General features: G+C 43.4%; 1 protein-coding gene across 1 annotated transcript; it reads left to right on the top strand.

The window, feature by feature from the left end:
- The first annotated feature begins 13,472 nt into the window (after positions 1–13,472).
- On the top strand, positions 13,473–14,810 carry LOC136997226 (uncharacterized protein F54H12.2-like). Its single transcript, XM_067347701.1, has one exon. It carries the CDS (start codon positions 13,473–13,475, stop codon positions 14,808–14,810), a length of 1,338 nt encoding a protein of 445 aa, XP_067203802.1.
- The last annotated feature ends 4,926 nt before the right edge of the window (positions 14,811–19,736 follow it).

Below are 19,736 nucleotides of genomic sequence, written 5' to 3'. Positions count from 1 at the left end.
AGATCTCAACGTATATTCGGCGTACATCGCAATAGCGAGCAAGGTGTAGGTTCGCATCTTCAGAGTCGACATTGACTCATCGCATCGCGTTCCACATGTGACGACAAGATCACGCGGAACACTCTCGCTCGTTTCGACGAGAGCTTTCAATTTCTTCGCGTCGCAATAGATATAAAGAATGCGAGGATCCGCGCAAATTTCGTCGTCGTGAACACCGCAACGGTAATCGTTGCTATCGGGACGATCGATGTACAGTCCGAACGAAGAGGTCGTCGGATCATTCAACGCGTAACATTCGACGAGATTGTGAAACTTTTGAAAGTACATCGCGAGCACGCGCGAATAAGACACTCCGCGATTCACTTCGTTGAACACGTATCTGTATCGCTCTTTCAAACTCAACCATCGCAACGATCAATGAACGTAAGTTCATAGAATGAAGTAAATATTTTTAAAATCAAATAAATGATTTTTTTTATTTAAGTAAATATTTATTAAAATCAAGTAAATATTTATTAGAATCAAGTAAATATTTTGCAATACCGGTACGAACAAACCGACGCCCGTTATTTCGCGACGTCTGAATTCAATCGCTAACAATTCGTCGAACCAATAACCGTATGACCGTGAATCAAGCGGCAATTGTTGCGCGTCTTCAAATCGTCAATCGTTCTGCACGGAATCGTTCTTTCCAGAATATTTGTCGCGTTGCGAGACCACGAATTGACCGGTACAACGGTGTATCGACGACGCTGTGTTGCCACTATTCTTGGTTGTCGAAACACGCATCTGAATATCAAATACAACGAGAAAAAAGAAGGTGAAGGAAAAAACGACGATTATCGCTGAAAGAAATCGCATTTTATTGTTTCGTCGATTCGATATCTTCGATATAACTGGCGTAGACGTGTGACAAGAGATCCGCGCAGAAATTTAACATCGCAATGTCGTTGTCCGATTCCTCCGGGTTGTCGTTGTCGTCGTTTCGTCGTCATCGTTGCCTTTTCATCGTGAGAACGGTCTCTCCGTTGGTAAGTCTAACGTCAAAGCCTGTTTTAGTGTCGAAGAACGTTAAAGAATCTTCGACGTCACAGAGACCAAACCCATGTATGATGTCCACCAGACGCTTCGTTCCGAATCGAGGTTCCAGACGTAGTATCGGTACCCTGATGTGATTAGACGGCAAAAACGCTAATCCGAAGAAACGTTTCACGCGCAAATACACCACCGCGTCGTTGCTCTTCTCGTCTCCTAAACGTTTCACATCGCGACGAATGACGAAGAATTTTTTTTTTTCTTATTCGACAATAAATCCTCCAATTTTGTAGCAACTCCGTTATCATCGTTGTAGTTTCTTTGCAATTCACCGAGAATCTGATCGACAAATTTCTCTTCGAGAAACGACGACGATGAGGTCGTCGTTGGTTCGTTCGTGGAAACAGTAACGTTCCTCTTCGTCGTCGATGATTCCGGAAATTGATACAACGATGATGGCGGTGGTGATGACGGTTGATGAGTCTTTCGAATGGATGCTTTTGACGTTCGACGATAAACGCCACTTCTGTCCGAAGCGGGTGTTCTTCTCTTCGTCGTCGAACCGTTACCGCTGCCGCGTTGTTGCTGTTGCTTCGTAGCGATCGTTTCGATAGACGATTGTTCCATCATCGACGTTGTTATATTCGGCATCGACGGCAATCGTATTGTTTTCGATCGTTGCTGTCGTGACTTCGACAAATCCGTCGTAATATTCTCCGTAACGACCGTGACGCGATCACCACCATCATCGGTGACGGTCGTCGTCGTCGACGCGCGAGAACGATCTATCACTCGAGAGACACACGAGTAACACAACTTTATCGCCGTGTCGTCGAGGGAGATCAATTTGATCGGTTCGAGGATGATCGACGCGAATTCTTCGTCTGCAATATCGATCCTATCGAGATAACAATCTCGAGCAGGTGCGTAGTCGTACCACAAATCTACGTGCGACAGCAAACTATTCGCGTTAACGTGTCTTTCGAAGACGAACCAAGACGGCAAATGATATCGTTTTTTCAATCGATCGTACAAATAATATCGCAAACGATCGATGTTTTTATTGTCGAATAAGTGATAAGTCAAAAATTTCAACGCGTTTTCAGCGTTGGATGACAACGGTGATCGATCCACCGTCTCGATCGGCGACGAGAAGAGACGATCGACGATTCTGTCGTTGGCTCTGCGATGCGCATTGTCATTGATTCCATCGTTGAGTCCGCGATGCGCATTGTCGTCGATCGTCGTCATTGTCGACGCTCCGTCTTCGTGTCGTCGTTCCTCTTTCTCTTCGTCGTCGTTCCACTTTCTCTTTCGAAACGGAGTTCGATCGTCCACGACCATGGGAAGACCGTTCATGTCGATGATTTTTTTTATCCGACTGAAGGTATAAATAGGAGGTTTGAGACAGAGAAAAATCGCATTTTAAAATTCTCAGTGTAGTGGACAACACGCGTCGTGTTTCTTCGTATCGTGAATTCGGGCGAGATTATCTTGAGTACGCGAAAATGGTTGAGAATTTTAGAAAAACCGTCGAGACATGCTTACTACTGTCACGCGCTTTGTGCGGACTCGATGTGAGCAGATATTTATCGTTGTTATCAGACAACGATGAAAAAAATTTTGAAGTGTTTGCAAAATTTGCGGTGGTGTGTCCTAGTGCAGTGCTAGCGGTGCTATTTTGCTTGGGGCATTTTGCCTCCTATCAGAGACTTGTAATCTACGCGGGTGAAATTATCGAAATGAGAAGTATTTTCGGTGATGGAGAAGTGGAGGATGCGGGTGGGCATATAGCTTTTCTATTATTTCATTTTCATCGATCGATTTCGGAAGCGAGTGAAAACGGTGAGTTTTTATTCCAATTTTTATTATATATATATGTATATATAATTTTCAAAAATTAAAAGTAAAATTTTTTAGGAGTAGAACATCGGAACGCATCGCCTCGCAAGATCGCGGGGGTGAGAGGAGTGCAACGTATTGCACGCCCTGAAGAGTATACTCCTCCTCACGGAATAAGGCGACGGGCTGATACTTCACCCGAAGCCGAACCCTCACGTGAGTCTTAGCACACATTCTTTTATGAAAAATAAGCATTTTATCATATTGGTAAATTTTTTTAAAATAATGAAATATTAAATGTTTTTAGGGCGTGCACGTATCGAGCTCACACCTGAGCCACCTCTCGTTAACTTGGATAGCGAGAGCGAGGAAGAAGAAGTTGGAACTCACGAAGTGAGTTCATTTGACGAGAAAGAGATTTTTTCACCAGGTGAGTAATGAGAAATTTATCGCAGTAAGAAAATGGATAAAAAATTTTTATCCGTTAAAAAACAATGGTGAATTTTTTAGAGTTTAACCAAGAAGGTGAAAATACAATAATAATAGAAGATTCGGAGGAGGAGGAGGAGGATGAGGATGATGATGATGATGAGGTACAAGAGGAAGATACGGGGGAGGAGCTGAGTGGAACGGAAGAACAGAATCTAGAGGAACTTTTGAGGGAAAGAGGTAAATACAATTATACATTTTTGCATAGATAACGCTTTCATACTCGAATACCTTTATTCTAACCGGACGAAATTTTTAGGAATTATTTTCCCGGAAATTTCTTACTCGCCGGAATATTAGTGATCAATGATCAACACGATCAACGGTGAACAAGAAAGGGAATAATCCTGTATAGAGGTGAGAGAATTTAATATGAAATGTATTACTATTTTTAATTTTAACAACGCGTAAAATTCGAGTATGGAAGTGTAAAAACATAATTTTAAAGATAAACTAATTCGTTTGTTTTCGATTTTTCCAGTTCAGCTTGGTGGTGGAGGGGGAGGAATGGAAGAAAACTCGCAGCAGCAGCAGCAGTCGGCGGAAAATCAAGCCGAAGAAGCCGACGACAACGAGATAGGAGTTCGTGGGGAGGGGAGACTGGAGAGAGAAAAGGATGAGGAAGCGCTGTTTCCGGAGAATCAGGTTGGTGCGCCGGAACAGATCGCGAATCATAACGGGGATAATTTTAATTATTTAGATTTAATAAGGGAAAACGTGCGTGAGTTTAGAAATTTCGGTGTAGTAGGGAGAGAGGCTGGTTTTCGCCTTCGATCATTACCAGAGAGGGAGGAGATTTACGCGTGGTTAGAAAACGCGTTTCGCGAGCTTCACGCGTACGCGGTACTTTCCTGTGTTCCCAGTGATTACATCGGACTTAGTTTTGATTCCCCGAATCTTTCACACGGGCCCGCGGGTATTTCGTTCCGACCATCTCGTGATTTGACTCACGAGAATATCTGGAACCTCGTGAGTTCGTTAGCTCAAAGCTCCGGGGGCTTGAACGTAGCGCAAGAATTCAATATCCGCGTTTACCGTGTCACTCCTCCTACGGGTCGTGCGGGTAATGCGCTTGATATCGCTGGTAAACGCTCGATTTTACCGATATCCAACTCGGATAACTTATGTTTTCCTCGCGCACTCGTAACGGCGCAAATTTACAATGAACGTGGTAATTTACGTACGGGTAGTCTACATGAAAGATGGAACGCCGTGAGATACCGTCATTCCTCGTTACAACGTGAGCTGGCACGTGATTTAACGAGGAAAGTCGGTATTACAATTCCAGAAGAGGGTTGCGGTATTCGCGAAATCGAGCATTTTCAGCAATATCTAGCCGCGGAAAACATCGCGATAATGGTTTATAGCGCGGAAACTTTTGGTCTCGGGGGTAAAGTCTTATTTGATGGAAATGCGATACTAGCCTCACTACATCGCGAACCGGTCACGTGTTTAAACCTATTACATCACGCTGAATTACGGCATTACAGCGTTATTTTAAATTTAAGAGCCGCCGCGGGTAGCCGAGGTTATTGTGTACCGTGTAACGTCGGTTACCGCAGCGATGTAGGGGGACACCGATGCTCAAATAAATGCCCTCGGTGTTACGCGGTACCTTCGTGCGAGCGATTCGACGCGGAGCGTATTCATTGCGAAAATTGTAATCGCGAATTTTTCAATCACGCGTGTCTTGAGCATCATCGTGCGCAAAAATCATACGATGGGCAATCGTCTCGTAGCGTTTGCAACACCGTATGTTTTTGCGAAGAATGCGGTCGTTTAATCAAGCGTAATAGACAACACGAATGCGGCGTGACTTACTGTTCAACGTGTCGTTCTGCCCAGCCGTTGAATCATCTTTGTCACATGCTTCCTCTCCCTCACAAAGCTAATTTCCGTACTAACGACACGGAGCACATTTTGGGAGAGGAAGGAGAGCAACAACAAAACGCGGGTGAGTGCGTACTTAAAACAGAAAGTCGCGTCGCATTCGTGTTTTACGATTTCGAGACGCGACAGGATGACACGCTTCAAGGTACCGCGAGTGTAAATATTCACGTACCTACACTTTGCGTCGCGCAACAGATTTGCGAAACGTGTGCCGAAATTGAGGATACTTCGGTGCGCTGTCGGTGGTGCGGTATTCGTGAATACATATTTCGTCGTGATCCTGTAAAGGAGTTTGTAGATTTCGCGACACGTCCGACTAAATATTTTAAACGCATAATTTGTATAGCTCATAACGCGAAAGCATTCGATGCACAATTTATCCTACGTTATATTGTTGAGAGCGGAACCGCCTTAGAACCGCGGGTAATCTTAAACGGGATGAAAATTGTAGTACTAACAGTGGGACATACGAAATTTATCGATAGTATTAATTATATGCCAATGCGTTTATCGGAGTTACCGAAGGCTTTTGGCCTGACGAATACTTTGGAGAAAGGCATTTTTCCGCATTTATTTAATACCAACGATAATCAGTCATATGTCGGTCCGTTGCCGGATATTCGATATTATTCACCCGATAGTATGAATACGAACGAGCGAGAAAAGTTTTTAGCGTGGCACGCGGAAATGATTCGTACGAATTATGTGTTTGATTTCGAATGCGAGATATTGCGTTACTGTCGCAACGACGTGAATATTCTGAGACGCGCGTGTATGTCTTTCAGAAAGATTTTCTTGAAGTGCGGTCGCGTGTGTCCGTTCGAGGAATGCACAACCATCGCTTCCACGTGTATGACGGTTTTTAGAAAAAACTTTTTACGTGAAAGAGAAATTGGAATAATTCCACCGGGCGGGTACAGACGCGCGAATACCCAATCGCGGAAGGCGCTTCAGTGGCTGGTGTGGAAAGAGCGCGAGCTCGGACACAACATCACCCACGCAGGACACACTCGGGAATATCGTCTGCAAGACGGCACGCTAGTCGATGGTTATTACGAGTCGGTGGAAAACGGTATAACACACTATCACGTGTTGCAATTCCACGGTTGTTTTTGGCACGGATGTCCGTCGTGTTTTAGGATTAATCGCGATAGCGAACTAACGGTAAACAACGAACGCGGCGATACGATTGATTTGCGTTATGAGCGCACCATCGCAACAACGTATCGTCTTCGAAGACGGGGGTACTCGGTGATAGAGAAGTGGGAATGCGTCTTTGATCGCGAAATGATGGAAAATAGGGAAATGCGTGAATTTTTACAAAATCACCCGATGATAGAAATTGAGCCGCTCAACCCGCGCGATGCGTTCTACGGTGGACGTACGGGGAACATCGTGACGCGGTACGAGATTACGGATACGGAGAAGATACGTTACGTGGATGTGTGTTCTCTGTACCCGTACGTACTGAAGATCGGGGTTTTCCCGATCGGACATCCCACGGTGTACGTCGCGGAGGAATGCTCGACTCTAATTGGCATAGGACCGTGTTACAATTTTGATTCCGTCAAAGGTCTCGTGCGTTGCAGGGTACTCCCTCCGAGCGATCTCTTTCACCCCGTATTACCCTATCGCGTGCGTGGAAAGCTACTATTCGCGTTGTGTCGCAGTTGTTGCGAAACATTTTCACACGAAGAATGTACCCACGAGCCGTCCGAGCGAGAATTCGAGGGTACGTGGGTATCGCTTGAATTGCGCAAAGCCATCGACAAAGGTTATCTCGTAACGAGGGTTTGTGAGATTTGGCAATACACCACAGCTCGCTACGATCCCGATACACAGCAGGGTGGATTATTCACGGAATATATAAATACATTTTTAAAATTGAAACAAGAAGCCAGCGGATGGCCGAGCGAGTGTGAGGATGACGTGTCTAAAGAACAATATCTTCGCGACTACGAGAAAACCGAGGGTGTCGTTCTCGATAAGCAAAACATCGCGAAAAATCCTGGTTTGCGCTCGGTCGCGAAGCTATGTTTAAATTCTTTTTGGGGGAAATTTGGTCAACGATCCAACCTGCCGAATACCGAGATCGTAAAAACTCAACAGCGTTTAGCGAGTTTACTCACGAGTCCTCAGCATGAGATAATCGAAATATTACCCGTAAACGAAGAAGTGATGTATGTTTCGTGGCGACTGCGAGAAGAGCTGGACGTACCCTCGCCTCTTACTAACGTGGTTATAGCGGCTTTCACGACGGCACAGGCGCGTCTTGTATTATACGAATATTTAGATAAATTGGATCGTCGCGTTTTATATTACGATACCGACTCGTGTATTTACGTGAGCAGCGGTGTCTCCGATGAATACGAAGTGCGTAAAGGTAATTTCCTAGGCGATATGACGGACGAACTCGAGAGCTATGGTCGCGGTAGCTATATCGAGGCGTTTGTATCGGGTGGTCCAAAATTTTACGCATACGTGGTTCGCACAGCGGAAGGACAAACGCGAGAAGTTTGCAAAGTAAAGGGCATAACTCTAAATTTCGAAAACTCACGCTTAGTTAATTTTAATAGTATTAGGGAATTATTATTACGTAAAGAGCGAGAAGGTCAAGAGAAGGAGGAGGAAGGGACGGAGTCGGCAACGGTAGAATCGCGTTCGATAAATCTACGTTTCAGAGCAATTCGACGTACAGCCTTTCACGAAATAATAACACGCGACGAAGTGAAAGCTTGCACACCCGTGTTGCTAAAACGTAGATTTCTCGACAGTCGTTGTTCCGTCCCTTATGGATATTTATCTGAACGCTAATTGTTATTTTACGATGCTGTTTCTTCGCTCTATTTTATTATTTAAATAATTACACGCACGTTTTCCCCATATATGTAAAGTTTATAAATTTTTTTGTAAAAAGTAAATAAAAATTGTGTTGTAAAAATAGAATAAGAATAGGCTAAGAAAATGATAAAATTATAGAAAAAAGTCATGTAAAGATTTAAGAAATAATAAAATTGTTTATATTTTATATCGTTTTTGCTTTGTATTTATATTCTGAAAAAATAATTCTCCAATGATTTTTCTCCAAGTTTATTTTCCCCTTTCTCTCTCTCTCTCTCTCTCTCTCTCTCTCTCTCTCTCTCTCTCTCTCTCTCCCCCCACATACATTTACGTAAAACGACTATTTTTGCCCAATTCTCTCCATGAAAAGCAGCTTTTCATCGTGGGGGAGTATCATAAGCTCATGAACTCACTCCCCCGCGCGCGCAGGCGCTGACGCGAGCAATTCCGCTTGTTCAGCATTTACGCTTGTCCAGCTTTTCCGGTCCGAATCAGCTCGTAAAAGACCGCCGCGAAGTACGCTGGCACGCGCGCACCTCCGCCGCGGAGTGCCCTCTGCCGCGATAGTAAGCTTACTTCATCGTACCGTTGCACGGCTTTTTTTATGTTAGTGAAGACACGAGCGGTGTTCATTTCACAAGATGGACGTACGCTGGAAACATCCCTGGACGGCTATTGTCAGCGGTCCCACCGGATGTGGTAAAACGGTCTTTGTAAAATCCTTTCTCAAATATTTACCCGAAATGGCCGATGTTTCTTTTGAAAGAGTCTTATTTTATTACGCCGAATGGCAAGACGCATATCGTCAACTACAATACATGTTTGCGAAAACAAAAGAGAAAGTGGGAGGACATGGAAGAGGGGAGGGTAAAATAAAGAGAAATATAATCGAGTTTCGCGAAGGGCTACCGCAAACAGACGATTATTCTTGCGATCCTCTCGCACCAAAATTGGTGATAATCGACGATCTTATGAGAGAATCATCCTCGTGCGACGTAATCGTGGATCTTTTTACAAAGGGTAGTCATCATAAGAATCTTAGTGTTATACTCATCACGCAAAATCTATTTCACCAAGGACGCGGACAGCGCGACATATCTCTTAATTCTAACTACATAGTCGTCTTCAAGAACCCACGCGATCGCGCTCAAATTCGCCATCTCGCGCGACAAGTGTACCCCCATGGCCCAAAGTTTCTAGAAGAAGCATACTTTGACGCAACCTCACACCCTCACGGATATTTATTACTCGATCTGAAACAATCGACTCTGGACAAATATCGATTTCGGATAAACATCTTTCCCGACGATGCGTTGCATTACGTCTACGTACCGCGCAGATCATTCTCAAGCGTATAAAAAGTATGTACTAGCGTTCGCGTGACGTCAGTTGCGAGAGACTTTCACACGATGAAAGAAGCGGTAGCAGCGTCAGACAGTGCAACGAAAACCGCTAGACGTTCGATCGGAAAGAGAAACGTTTGTCTTCTAGAGGCATTGTGTCATCTGAACAAAAATCAACGCACCTCCTTCCTGCGAACCGCGGATGAAAAATTTATTCGCTGTATTTGCGAATGCGTTTTCAACACACTCAATGGTAACGTTGTGCTCGAACGACGCGAAAAAAATCGTCTGAGCAAATACAAAACGGCGCTGCGTCGTATCGCGTCAAAGCGTGGAAATTGGAAGAATAAAAGAAAGCTATTGGTACAACGAGGTGGATTCTTATCCTATATCATCGTTCCTTTATTAGAGGCCTTATTTTCGCGAATTATAGACAGGGCGACGGATTAAAACACAAGAGAGAAAATAATATTGAGCGTTATGGAAAGAGCGAAAAAAATGGTTTTAATTTCTACGGAAAATCTCGAGAGAATGCAGCGTCAATTACATCATCCGCAGCCGACTACCGACGGTGTACCTCTGGTGGAAAACACATCGGGAACAACGAAAGCGCTAATAATAATAATTCCGTGCGAATTCCCGGGACCCCTTTATCCAGACTCGACGCGGAGTTGAGTCAAATTCTTAATTCACCCTATCCGAAGGACGAAGCCGAGAGATGGAAGGTGTACAAAGAGGTTCTTTGGCGATATCTTCACTTTGTACGAGTAGCACGAGGACGACACGCGTAACGCCGAGGAAGAAGAAGAGGAAGAAAAAGACGAAAATGCGTTGGACACACGTGAAGGAGTACCGGTGCACGATCTCACGGGCTCATTCGTTCCGGACTCTAGTCGTACGAGAAGCTTCCCGAAAGAACACGACACAAGTCTCGAGGTGATGAAAAGCGTCGGAAGAATAGCGGAAAGCGTACCGAAATCTTACCGTGCCAAAGCTCGCTTACTAACGAAACACCTACTCGATAAAACATTGTCGAGTAGAATTAGCTGGGATGAGCAAGGAGTCGTGACTATAGACGGTAACGTCGTAAAAGATTCAAATATCTCAGACCTGATAAACGAGGCGATGCGCGATAGAAAAACCGTGAAAACCGTGGGAAGAGTTTAGTTCACGCGGTTACTTCACGACTTGAACATTCCCTCCACACTAGTGAGAAATAAAAAATTATTAGCAGTCGGTTCTTCGCAAAATATCACGAAACTTAGCGGTCCTACGGCGAGTTCCACTCCTAAGAGAAACACGGATTCTCCGGTAGCGAGACGCCTGCTCAATTGGAATAAATTGGAATGACGGGTCTTGAAAAATTGTACTATGATCCCGCGCATTATGCCGGTTATTCGGCTGTCGATAATGTTTCGCGCGGCGAATTTATTCCGTAACAATGTCGTGCGATGGCTCGAAGCGCAAGATGCGTACACACTGCATCGTCCATTGCGACGGAAATTTCCACGAATGCATTACAACGTAACGAATATCGACGATCTGTAGGAGGCTGATTTGATCGAACTCCGAAATCTCAAAAGTTACAACGACGGATATGCGTATTTACTCGTGATTATCGATGTACTTAGTAAATACGTCTGGGTAGAACCATTGCGCGACAAAACGAGTAATTCCGTAATGGGAGCTTTCCAGTGCGTGCTCTCGAGAAGTAACGGACGCGTACCCGTATACCTACAAACGGACAAGGGTAAAGAATTTGTCGGGCGACCGCTACAAAAGCTTTTGAAAGAAAATGACATTCGTTTTCGCGTAGCCCGCAATCCGGATGTCAAAGCCGCCATCGTCGAGCGCTTCAACAGAACGTTGAAAGAACGAATGTGGCGTTATTTTACGCATAAAAATACGCGACGCTACATCGATGTTTTGCAAAATATCGTAAACGCCTATAATCACACCCGTCATTCGATCACCAGAATGCAACCGTATGTCGTTACAAGAGAAAATGCACGTATCGCGCGTGAAAATATAACGCGCCAATGGAGGAGCAACGACGACGAAGCGAACGAGAAACGTCGAAAGGCTAAATACCACGTCGGTGATCTCGTTCGTATCAGTAGAGCAAAAGTCGTCTTCGAGAAAGGATATCCTTTCTAAAATATCTCCTCGCTCCACCGTGCCTCGTACGAGGCCTCGGCGATATTTCGAATTCACCGTATACTCGATTGGCGAAAACCACGTGTGTACGAGCTGAGCGATTTAGCGGGAGAAGTCATAGACGGCATTTTTTACGAACAAGAATTGGCTCGGGTTGAGAAAAACTTGCAGGAGGAGGAGTTTATCGTCGATCGTGTGATAAGAAGTCGGGGTCGCGGTAATAATAAACAGGTGCTGGTTAGCTGGCGTGGTTATCCCAGCAAGTTTGATTCTTGGATCCCTGCTTCGAGTTTAACCCCGTTTGTTCGAAATGAGGACGGATCAATTTCTCTTGATTCTTCTCAGCAATAGTAGTATGCGCTATTTTCCGGACAATGCAACCACTTCCTTCATTACAGAATTACCCCATCCTATACACTTACACGGCGAATGGGAAGTCGCGCTTAACGAGATCCAATTTCCCACTACTTTTTTACACATAAATCACGGTGAAAATGTCATTAGATTCGTCGATATTGAAAATGGTCGCGAGACGAGGAAAGGCAGGACGACGTTAACGTCGACGCAAGGAGTAATACCGAATGGTATTTACAAAAATATCGAGGAACTTATCTCCGCTATTAATTCGGCGTGCAAAAATGCGAATTCGCATATTAATTTGACACTAGAAGACGCTAGTGGTGGTAAAATCTTGTTCGAGATTACATGCGATGAAAATAAATGCAATCTGGTTCATCATATGAACGTTTCCGATAATCTTCTACGAATACTCGGTTGCGGTGGGGCCCTAACGACTAGTGAAATCGAATTCTATACAACACTTACTGCAACTAATCCTAATTCCAAAGATATTTTTACAGCACCTTTTATCAAACTCGGGTTTAAAAGAGAACAAAGAGGGCGCGCTGGAAATTTCTATACTCTCGAACCGTACGGATTGCTGCGCGGTATTCCCGATAAACTTTTTGTTTATTGTGATATTTGTGAACCTTATATAACCGGCGATGTGCAAACTCCACTTCTTCGAATAGTACCGGTTGAGCTGCAGCATTACGGTCATTATTACGCGTACGGAGCGAATCAAGTGAAACATTTCTCCGTCCCGCATTATATACCATTACGACAAACGTATTTTCGTAGGATTGAAATAGATATAAAAGATCAATTCGGAAAAAGAATACCATTCCCAATCGGGAACACTGACGGTGACGTTGCACTTTAGACGTTTCCAGTAAGAAAAAATCAGTCGGAAAAGCCGCACGCTATGACTAGACCGGAGGACCATGAATATTACGATATACAAAACGGGGGTCGGAGTGAAGGAATCACACGAGTTTTCGTCGGAGCACCCTATCAACGAGGACACGGAATCGGTAGTTTTCTCGGAGGATTATTCAGGAGGACGCTTCCTTATCTGAGTAAAGGTGTACGAGCGGTTGGTAAAGAAGCTTTACGCGCCGGCATTAGCGTAATGGAGGATGTTGAAAATAATACACCGTTCAAGGAATCGAGTGGAAATCTCAAAAAAAAAAGCTCAAGAAAAAATAACTAGCTTGATGAAGGGTACAGGTTATAAAGTATCAGCGAAAACAGCCGCGCTTCAGTTTCCTTTCTTCAGTCACAAAAGACGCATCGCGGTTCCTAAGTGTCGTCGTCCTCATCGTCAGACGAGCAAAAAGAAATCGTCGAAAAATAGCAGCGTGCGAAGGAAAATCGCGAAGAAAAAAAAGACAACGAAAAAAAAGAAAATTTGCACAGCGGCTAGAAAGACCAACAGCAAAAAGCCATCCGGCACCACGAGGCGTCGTCGAGTCAAGAAACGTAGTGTAGCCGACATATTCTCTTAATCAGTGCGTGAATAGGAATTTACGGAGCATGTCCTTTCTTCATACACATTCAAACGAGTGTTTAAAAAGTGAACTCGATCTCTTTTCTTTACCACTCACACAAACCAGCATCGAGAGTTCGCAATGGATTTATTACAAACCCGTAACGTCGCTCGCGGACGACGCGCCTATAGAATTCGTCATACCCGGTCATGGAGAAGATTATCTAGATCTCACGCACACCATGCTGAGCCTTCGCATACGCGTAGAATCTTCCCCCCTAGCAGGAGGCGGTACCGCCGTTGGCACCCCCGAATTCAAAGTAGGCCCTGTAAATCATTTACTGCATTCCATGTTCAACCAAATCGACATATATTTCAATCAAAAACTCGTGTCGCCCCCAAACAACGCTTACGCGTATCGGGCTTACATCGAGGCGTTATTAAATTATTCTTCACCCGCAAAAAACTCCCATTTGACCTGCTGTCTGTGGGATATGGATACCCCAGGTTTAATGGACGCCCTCCTAGAGTCGCAAACCCCAAATCAGGCTCTCGTGAGACGCTCGCGTTACATTCGAGACGAACAGGCGCTAGATCTCATAGGCCATCTTCACTGCGACGTTTTCAATCAGGATAAATTCTTAATCAACGGGGTGGAAGTTAGAATGAGGCTCGTTCGCTCGAAAGATTCGTTTTGCCTTATGGAATCTAATTCACTGTCAAAAATACGCCTTCTAGACGCTAGTCTGCTCGTTAGAAGAGCAGAGATAAGCCCTGGTGTGTTACTCTCGCATGCGAGAATGTTGAGTAAAACCACCGCCAAATATTCTCTCACAAAAGTCGACGTTAAAACATTTACGATTCACGCTGGACTCGTAGGGGAATCGATAGATAATGTAATACTCGGACAACTGCCAAAACGTGTAATAGTCGGTTTTGTCGATAACAGAGCGTTTAATAGTGATAGAAAACTGAATCCGTTTAATTTCAAAAACTACGGTATAAATTTCTTTTCTCTGTATGCCGATGGTATGCAAATTCCCAGTAGACCGTTACAACCGAACTTCTTGAAAGACGAAGGTCTTTACGTCGAAGCCTACCACACGCTCTTCTCGGGAACCGGCATTCACTTCTTGAACAAGGGAAATTCTATAAGTAGAGAGGATTATGGCCAGGGCTACACTCTTTTCGCTTTTGATCTTACCCTCGACTTGTCCGCTCATTGCGCCGGACATTGGAATCTCGTAAAACATGGTAGTTTGCGATTAGAAGTGAAATTTGAAAAGGCGCTTACCGCGACCGTTAATTGTATCGTTTACGCAGAGTTCGATAACATTCTAGAAATAGACTCCTCTCGACAAGTTATCGTCGATTTTGCCGGTTAGACTTTTATAACGCCAAACCCCCGCCTCCCACCACTACTACTACACACATTTTTCCCTCACGTCTGTTTTCTTAAATGGCGTGTGAAGCAGCGGAAACAGATTCAGTCCTGTTCGAGACACAAACGTCGTCGCTTCGTTTGAAAATAAAGAGTGAGTACTTGGACATAACTATGGATATAGTCATTGATATACAGGGTTTCCGCGATGCCGCCGAGAAGTTTATTCCGAAAGAAGTAGCTGTCGTTGCGATTAACTCACCAATCATCGGACACTGGATTATGACGCCTCCCTATCCCTTTGACGATTTACCCGATAAATCGAGACGAGAAAACAACTGGCTTTCGCGAAATTATCACGGAATCGAGTGGTTCGATGGTGAAACTGATCTTAAATGTTTCGTAATACAACTACGAGAAATAACACGTCGAGCGCGCTACATCTATAGCAGGGGGCAGAAAAAGGCACACTATCTGAGGCGTCTACTTTCCAGAAACGTATATAATCTAGAAGGAATTTCTCCGGCATTTAAAAATTTACCAGAAGTCAAAGAGAGCGGACATCGGTGCTCTCGCCACGGCTTTTGATTTTGCTCTACAGACAAATTTCTTTGCGCGTTACGCAACGCTTGCAAATTGAAACGCTGGATAGTCACTCAAAACACTAGCAGCGAGTGTAGCATCGTTTCGAGCTGCGATGATCTTTCTCATGAGAATTGGAGCGTAAGCGAAAAAACCGACAGTGCTGTTTTTATGAAAAAAAATAAAAATTTTGATATAATTCGCAATATCGAAACGTGGCGTAACGCTACGGAAGAAGAAAAAGAACAGACGGAAGAAGAGAAAAATCAATCACTTTATTACATTGCAAAAGATACACCGTACGTAAAGAAAGAAGAAGAATATCCTACCGATAGCTACGCTCAACAAACCATCCCCGTTAACACACAATCATTCGAGAACGTCTACTCTTTGCGTAAGGAGGTAAACCCCTGCGACTCTACTATACAAATAATTCCTCGCACGCGAGCACCGTCTTGTTACGCGACAAATGAATTCGTTGGAAATCTTACACGCGTTGAATCGTCTCAATGTCAGATATGCGGGAGTCTATCCTGCCGACAGACTACCGAGGGTGTGGACAAGGTCGACAGCCATTGTCGCTAATACAGACGAACATGACCGTTCCGGAAGACACTGGGTCGCCTTTTACATCGACAAGCATGGTACCGGCACATACTTCGATAGTTACGGAATCCCGCCACACTCGGATCAACGATTTCATCTGCGACTTCGACGAAATTCCATCACGTATCGATGGAACACCGAGCAGCTACAAGGATTTTTTTCGCAAACATGCGGTCAATATTGCTGCGTGTTTTTTTACTATTTGTCTCTTGGTTACAGCCTTCAGCAATTTCTTCGTCTTTTCACCGATGATTATAACCAAAACGACAGACTGATAGTATGCTTAAATCGCAAAATTTTTCTTTGCAAAAAGAATGAGCAAACGAAACTACCTACTAGTACTTGTTGTAATATTCAACAATGTATTTTTAAAAATTTAAAATAAAACATTTTTTTCATATATTTAACATTTCTCGATGCGCGCTTTGAAATAATATTTTTAGAATGTATTCAGTAAGTCAAATAAAATATTTTTTATATTTTGACTGTAATGTTCAATTATGTATTTAAAAAAAAATTCCAATTAAACGATTTTGTATTTCATTTCTTGCATTCGTTTCCTTCCCCTTTTCACATGTTCCTGCACGCTCCACTCGCCATCGTCAATTCTTACAGCACGTTCAATCTGCGAAAACGGGTGGCTGACGCTCACCCCGTTTACGCAATATCACGCGCGCGACCCCTTAACCATCACACCAAATATCAAACTAAAAGTCGCATGATCATTCGTCGCTGCGACGTCATTTTTTTGTTCGCTATACGTGCCAGAGAGTCCGGGGTACCTCATATAGACGCGGTCCCAGTATAAATACGCCCCTTCCCTTCACATACTAGAGGCGACTGTGTGACGTCGTTTGTTTACATGACCCATACCTGCCAGAGAGTCCGGAGTACCTCATATAGACGCGGTCCCAACATATATACATCCCTTCCCTTCGCAGACTGGAGGCGACTGTGCGACGCCGTTTGTTTACATGTTCCATACCTGCCATCTCTGGCAGGTCCGGGGTACATCATATAGACGCGGCCCCAGTATATATACATCCCTTCCCTGCCAGGTCCCATAGCCATAAATACGACACACCATTTTACTATCATTAGATGTATAGGTAGCCCAGCAGACTAGGACCAGGACTAGAAATCCAGCGATCCAGGTTCGAACCCAACTTGGATTTTCTCAATTCCGAAAAATAAAAATCACTTGTCAACAGCCGCCATCTTGTAGACGTCCGCCATGTTGGACCCACTGCCGCCATCTTTTCCCCCTCCCCTCCCTGTGACGTCATTTGTTTTGACGCCAGACCAAATGTAGGTCAGTGGGTCAAATATGAGGTAGGTGGTGGGGGTTTGTTGTGACGCCCCATACCTGCCATATACTACTTATGTCGAACGCGCTTCTCGTTTTTGGCGCAACAGCGCAACGTGGATAAAATCTCTGACGTCTTTGCGGGTAGCGGTCAAAAAAATTGAGATATATCACAATATGCGACGACACGACGCGTTCTATCGAGCGGTCGTTGACATTCACGGGCGTAACAGATTAATCTTCGAGAACGAAAAGGTACCGAAGATGTTACTGATGCTTGACAATTACATAGCTCGTTACAGCGCAATCGACGAAGATTTCTTCGATTTCATCGTTACCCGAAACGTGGATGGCGATCGTCCGCAACGATCAGAAGAAACGCGAACGCATCGTCTCGTCGCGCATCTCGTCAATTACTCGCCGACGCTGACCATCGTTCAGATGTTCAAATTCGTTTTTGACGATTCGCTCACGATCGACAAAACTATTCAATTTATCGCGTTGCTTTGTCGAAACAACGATGTTTTTGAATTAAGAACCAAATACATTCTAAATCGATACAGGTATCTGGGAGAAGTCACGACCAAAGGTTTGATCGGCGGTTTGTGCACGCACGATATGTTTCTCTATGCTCTGATCATGAGAAGAAGAAACGCAAACGACGTTTCGATCGTCGATTCTCGTGACGGATTGTTGTCCAACGTCGTGTCGTTCTACAATCAAACGTTTGAGAAATACGACATTGTCGACGTCATGGCCGAATACATCGAAGAGAGATACAAAACCACGCTCGTCGACGTCGTGCACGATTGTGATACAAGAGTGAAAAAAATTTTTCTATTGTCCAACGTGATGTTTTGGCGTTACGATACGATATCTTATGTGGACGATACCGTTCTGTGCTTCGTCGTCGACAAGAAACGAGGTGGCAGCAAACGATCGTTCATGGATTTTTTGCTGTCAAATATCAGAAATTGCGAGAGATGTCGACGTTACGAGAATATCACCGATGACGCGATCGTTAACGTTAATGACAATACTACGACAACCACCGGAAACAGCGATAAAAATTACCAATACACATCCAAATTCGTTCAACGAGTCAAATCCTTGAGCGATTACATGTCGACGCGATGTCAATTGTTCTTTCCGGTTAATCGCGCGGCGTCGATGAACGAAATTCTATCGGCCGGATTGCGAACCGACAAGATCATCGACACCTTTGTGCGATACATAGATAAAAACGCGATCATGCACAAACTGATGCTCAATCTGCATTTGAATAGATACGAGGCTTACACACCGGCCGTTACCGACACGTTGAGTATAAACTACCCTGATAGCCACCTGTCTGCGTTTTTGCTGTCATGTTGCCGAAAACAAAACGCATGAGTTTGCAGCAAATTTAGAACAAGGTGAGTCAGGCATTTGTTTTTGGTTTGACATCACACATATTCAACATATTTTGCCGACAATTTGTCGTGTATTTGCTGTCAACGGTTTATCGCTGTATATAAAGAGCAAAATGACAGCAAGTTGCCAACAACACATGCCGAGTCATAAATTTCAGCAAAAATGCAACAACATGTCGAAAACGGATGAATATATTTTTTGCATCTGCTTCAAATAATTACTCTTAGGGCTACGATCAAGTTCTGATGAAAGTAATCCGTTCGCGATGTATCAGTATATCGGTAGAAATGTTAATAACATTAAAAGTTAATCGTCGATTACTTTAATCAGAACTTGGTCAAAGTGGCTTTTAGAAAAAATTTCCATTGCCGATGGAAAATTGGCCAAAGGCAAATAAATTCAAATTTATTTAAAATCATGAAATTCTCATTATTTAAAATATTTTTACTTTTTTCTCATTCTACCATTTATTACCGTGAAATAATTACATATTTAAAATAATAAGAATTCCATTGTTTTACATATAATCGAGTTTGAATTTTTGTATCACTGATTAATTTTTAATTGGCAGAAATATTAAAAAATGTTTGTTTTATAAATAAAATTAATAGGGAATAGATTTAGGACAAATAAAAAGAAATTTTTTTTAATAATAAAGTACACACATTATTTGAATAAAATATACATATATATATTTATTTATATATATAAAAATATATATATATATATATATATGTATGTACAGAGGCAGCTTTCGGGACGATTTTTTGCATGAATCGGCAGTTTCGAGGACTTTTGGTAGTTTTCAGGTCGGTTCTGAAAGCTATATATGTTTATCGGCAGTTTTAAAGACTGCCCTTAAAACTGCCGTTCTTTCATTTTTTTATATATAAAGTCCTTAAAACTACCAATAAATACAAAATTTTTATACCAAAAGTGTATAATTGTTATTATTTACAAAATAAACTTTATATATGTTGCATATGTTTTTAAACAGTTTAATTACAATACTAACTATTTAGT

The sequence above is a fragment of the Linepithema humile genome, chromosome 1 (assembly GCF_040581485.1).
Source record: "Linepithema humile isolate Giens D197 chromosome 1, Lhum_UNIL_v1.0, whole genome shotgun sequence".
NCBI lineage: Eukaryota > Metazoa > Arthropoda > Insecta > Hymenoptera > Formicidae > Linepithema > Linepithema humile.
This window is presented reverse-complemented; position numbering and strand designations above follow the sequence as displayed.

Coding starts and splice junctions, on each gene's coding strand:
- LOC136997226 (XM_067347701.1), top strand. CDS start 13,473: ATGTCCTTTCTTCATACACATTCAAACGAGTGTTTAAAAAGTGAACTC.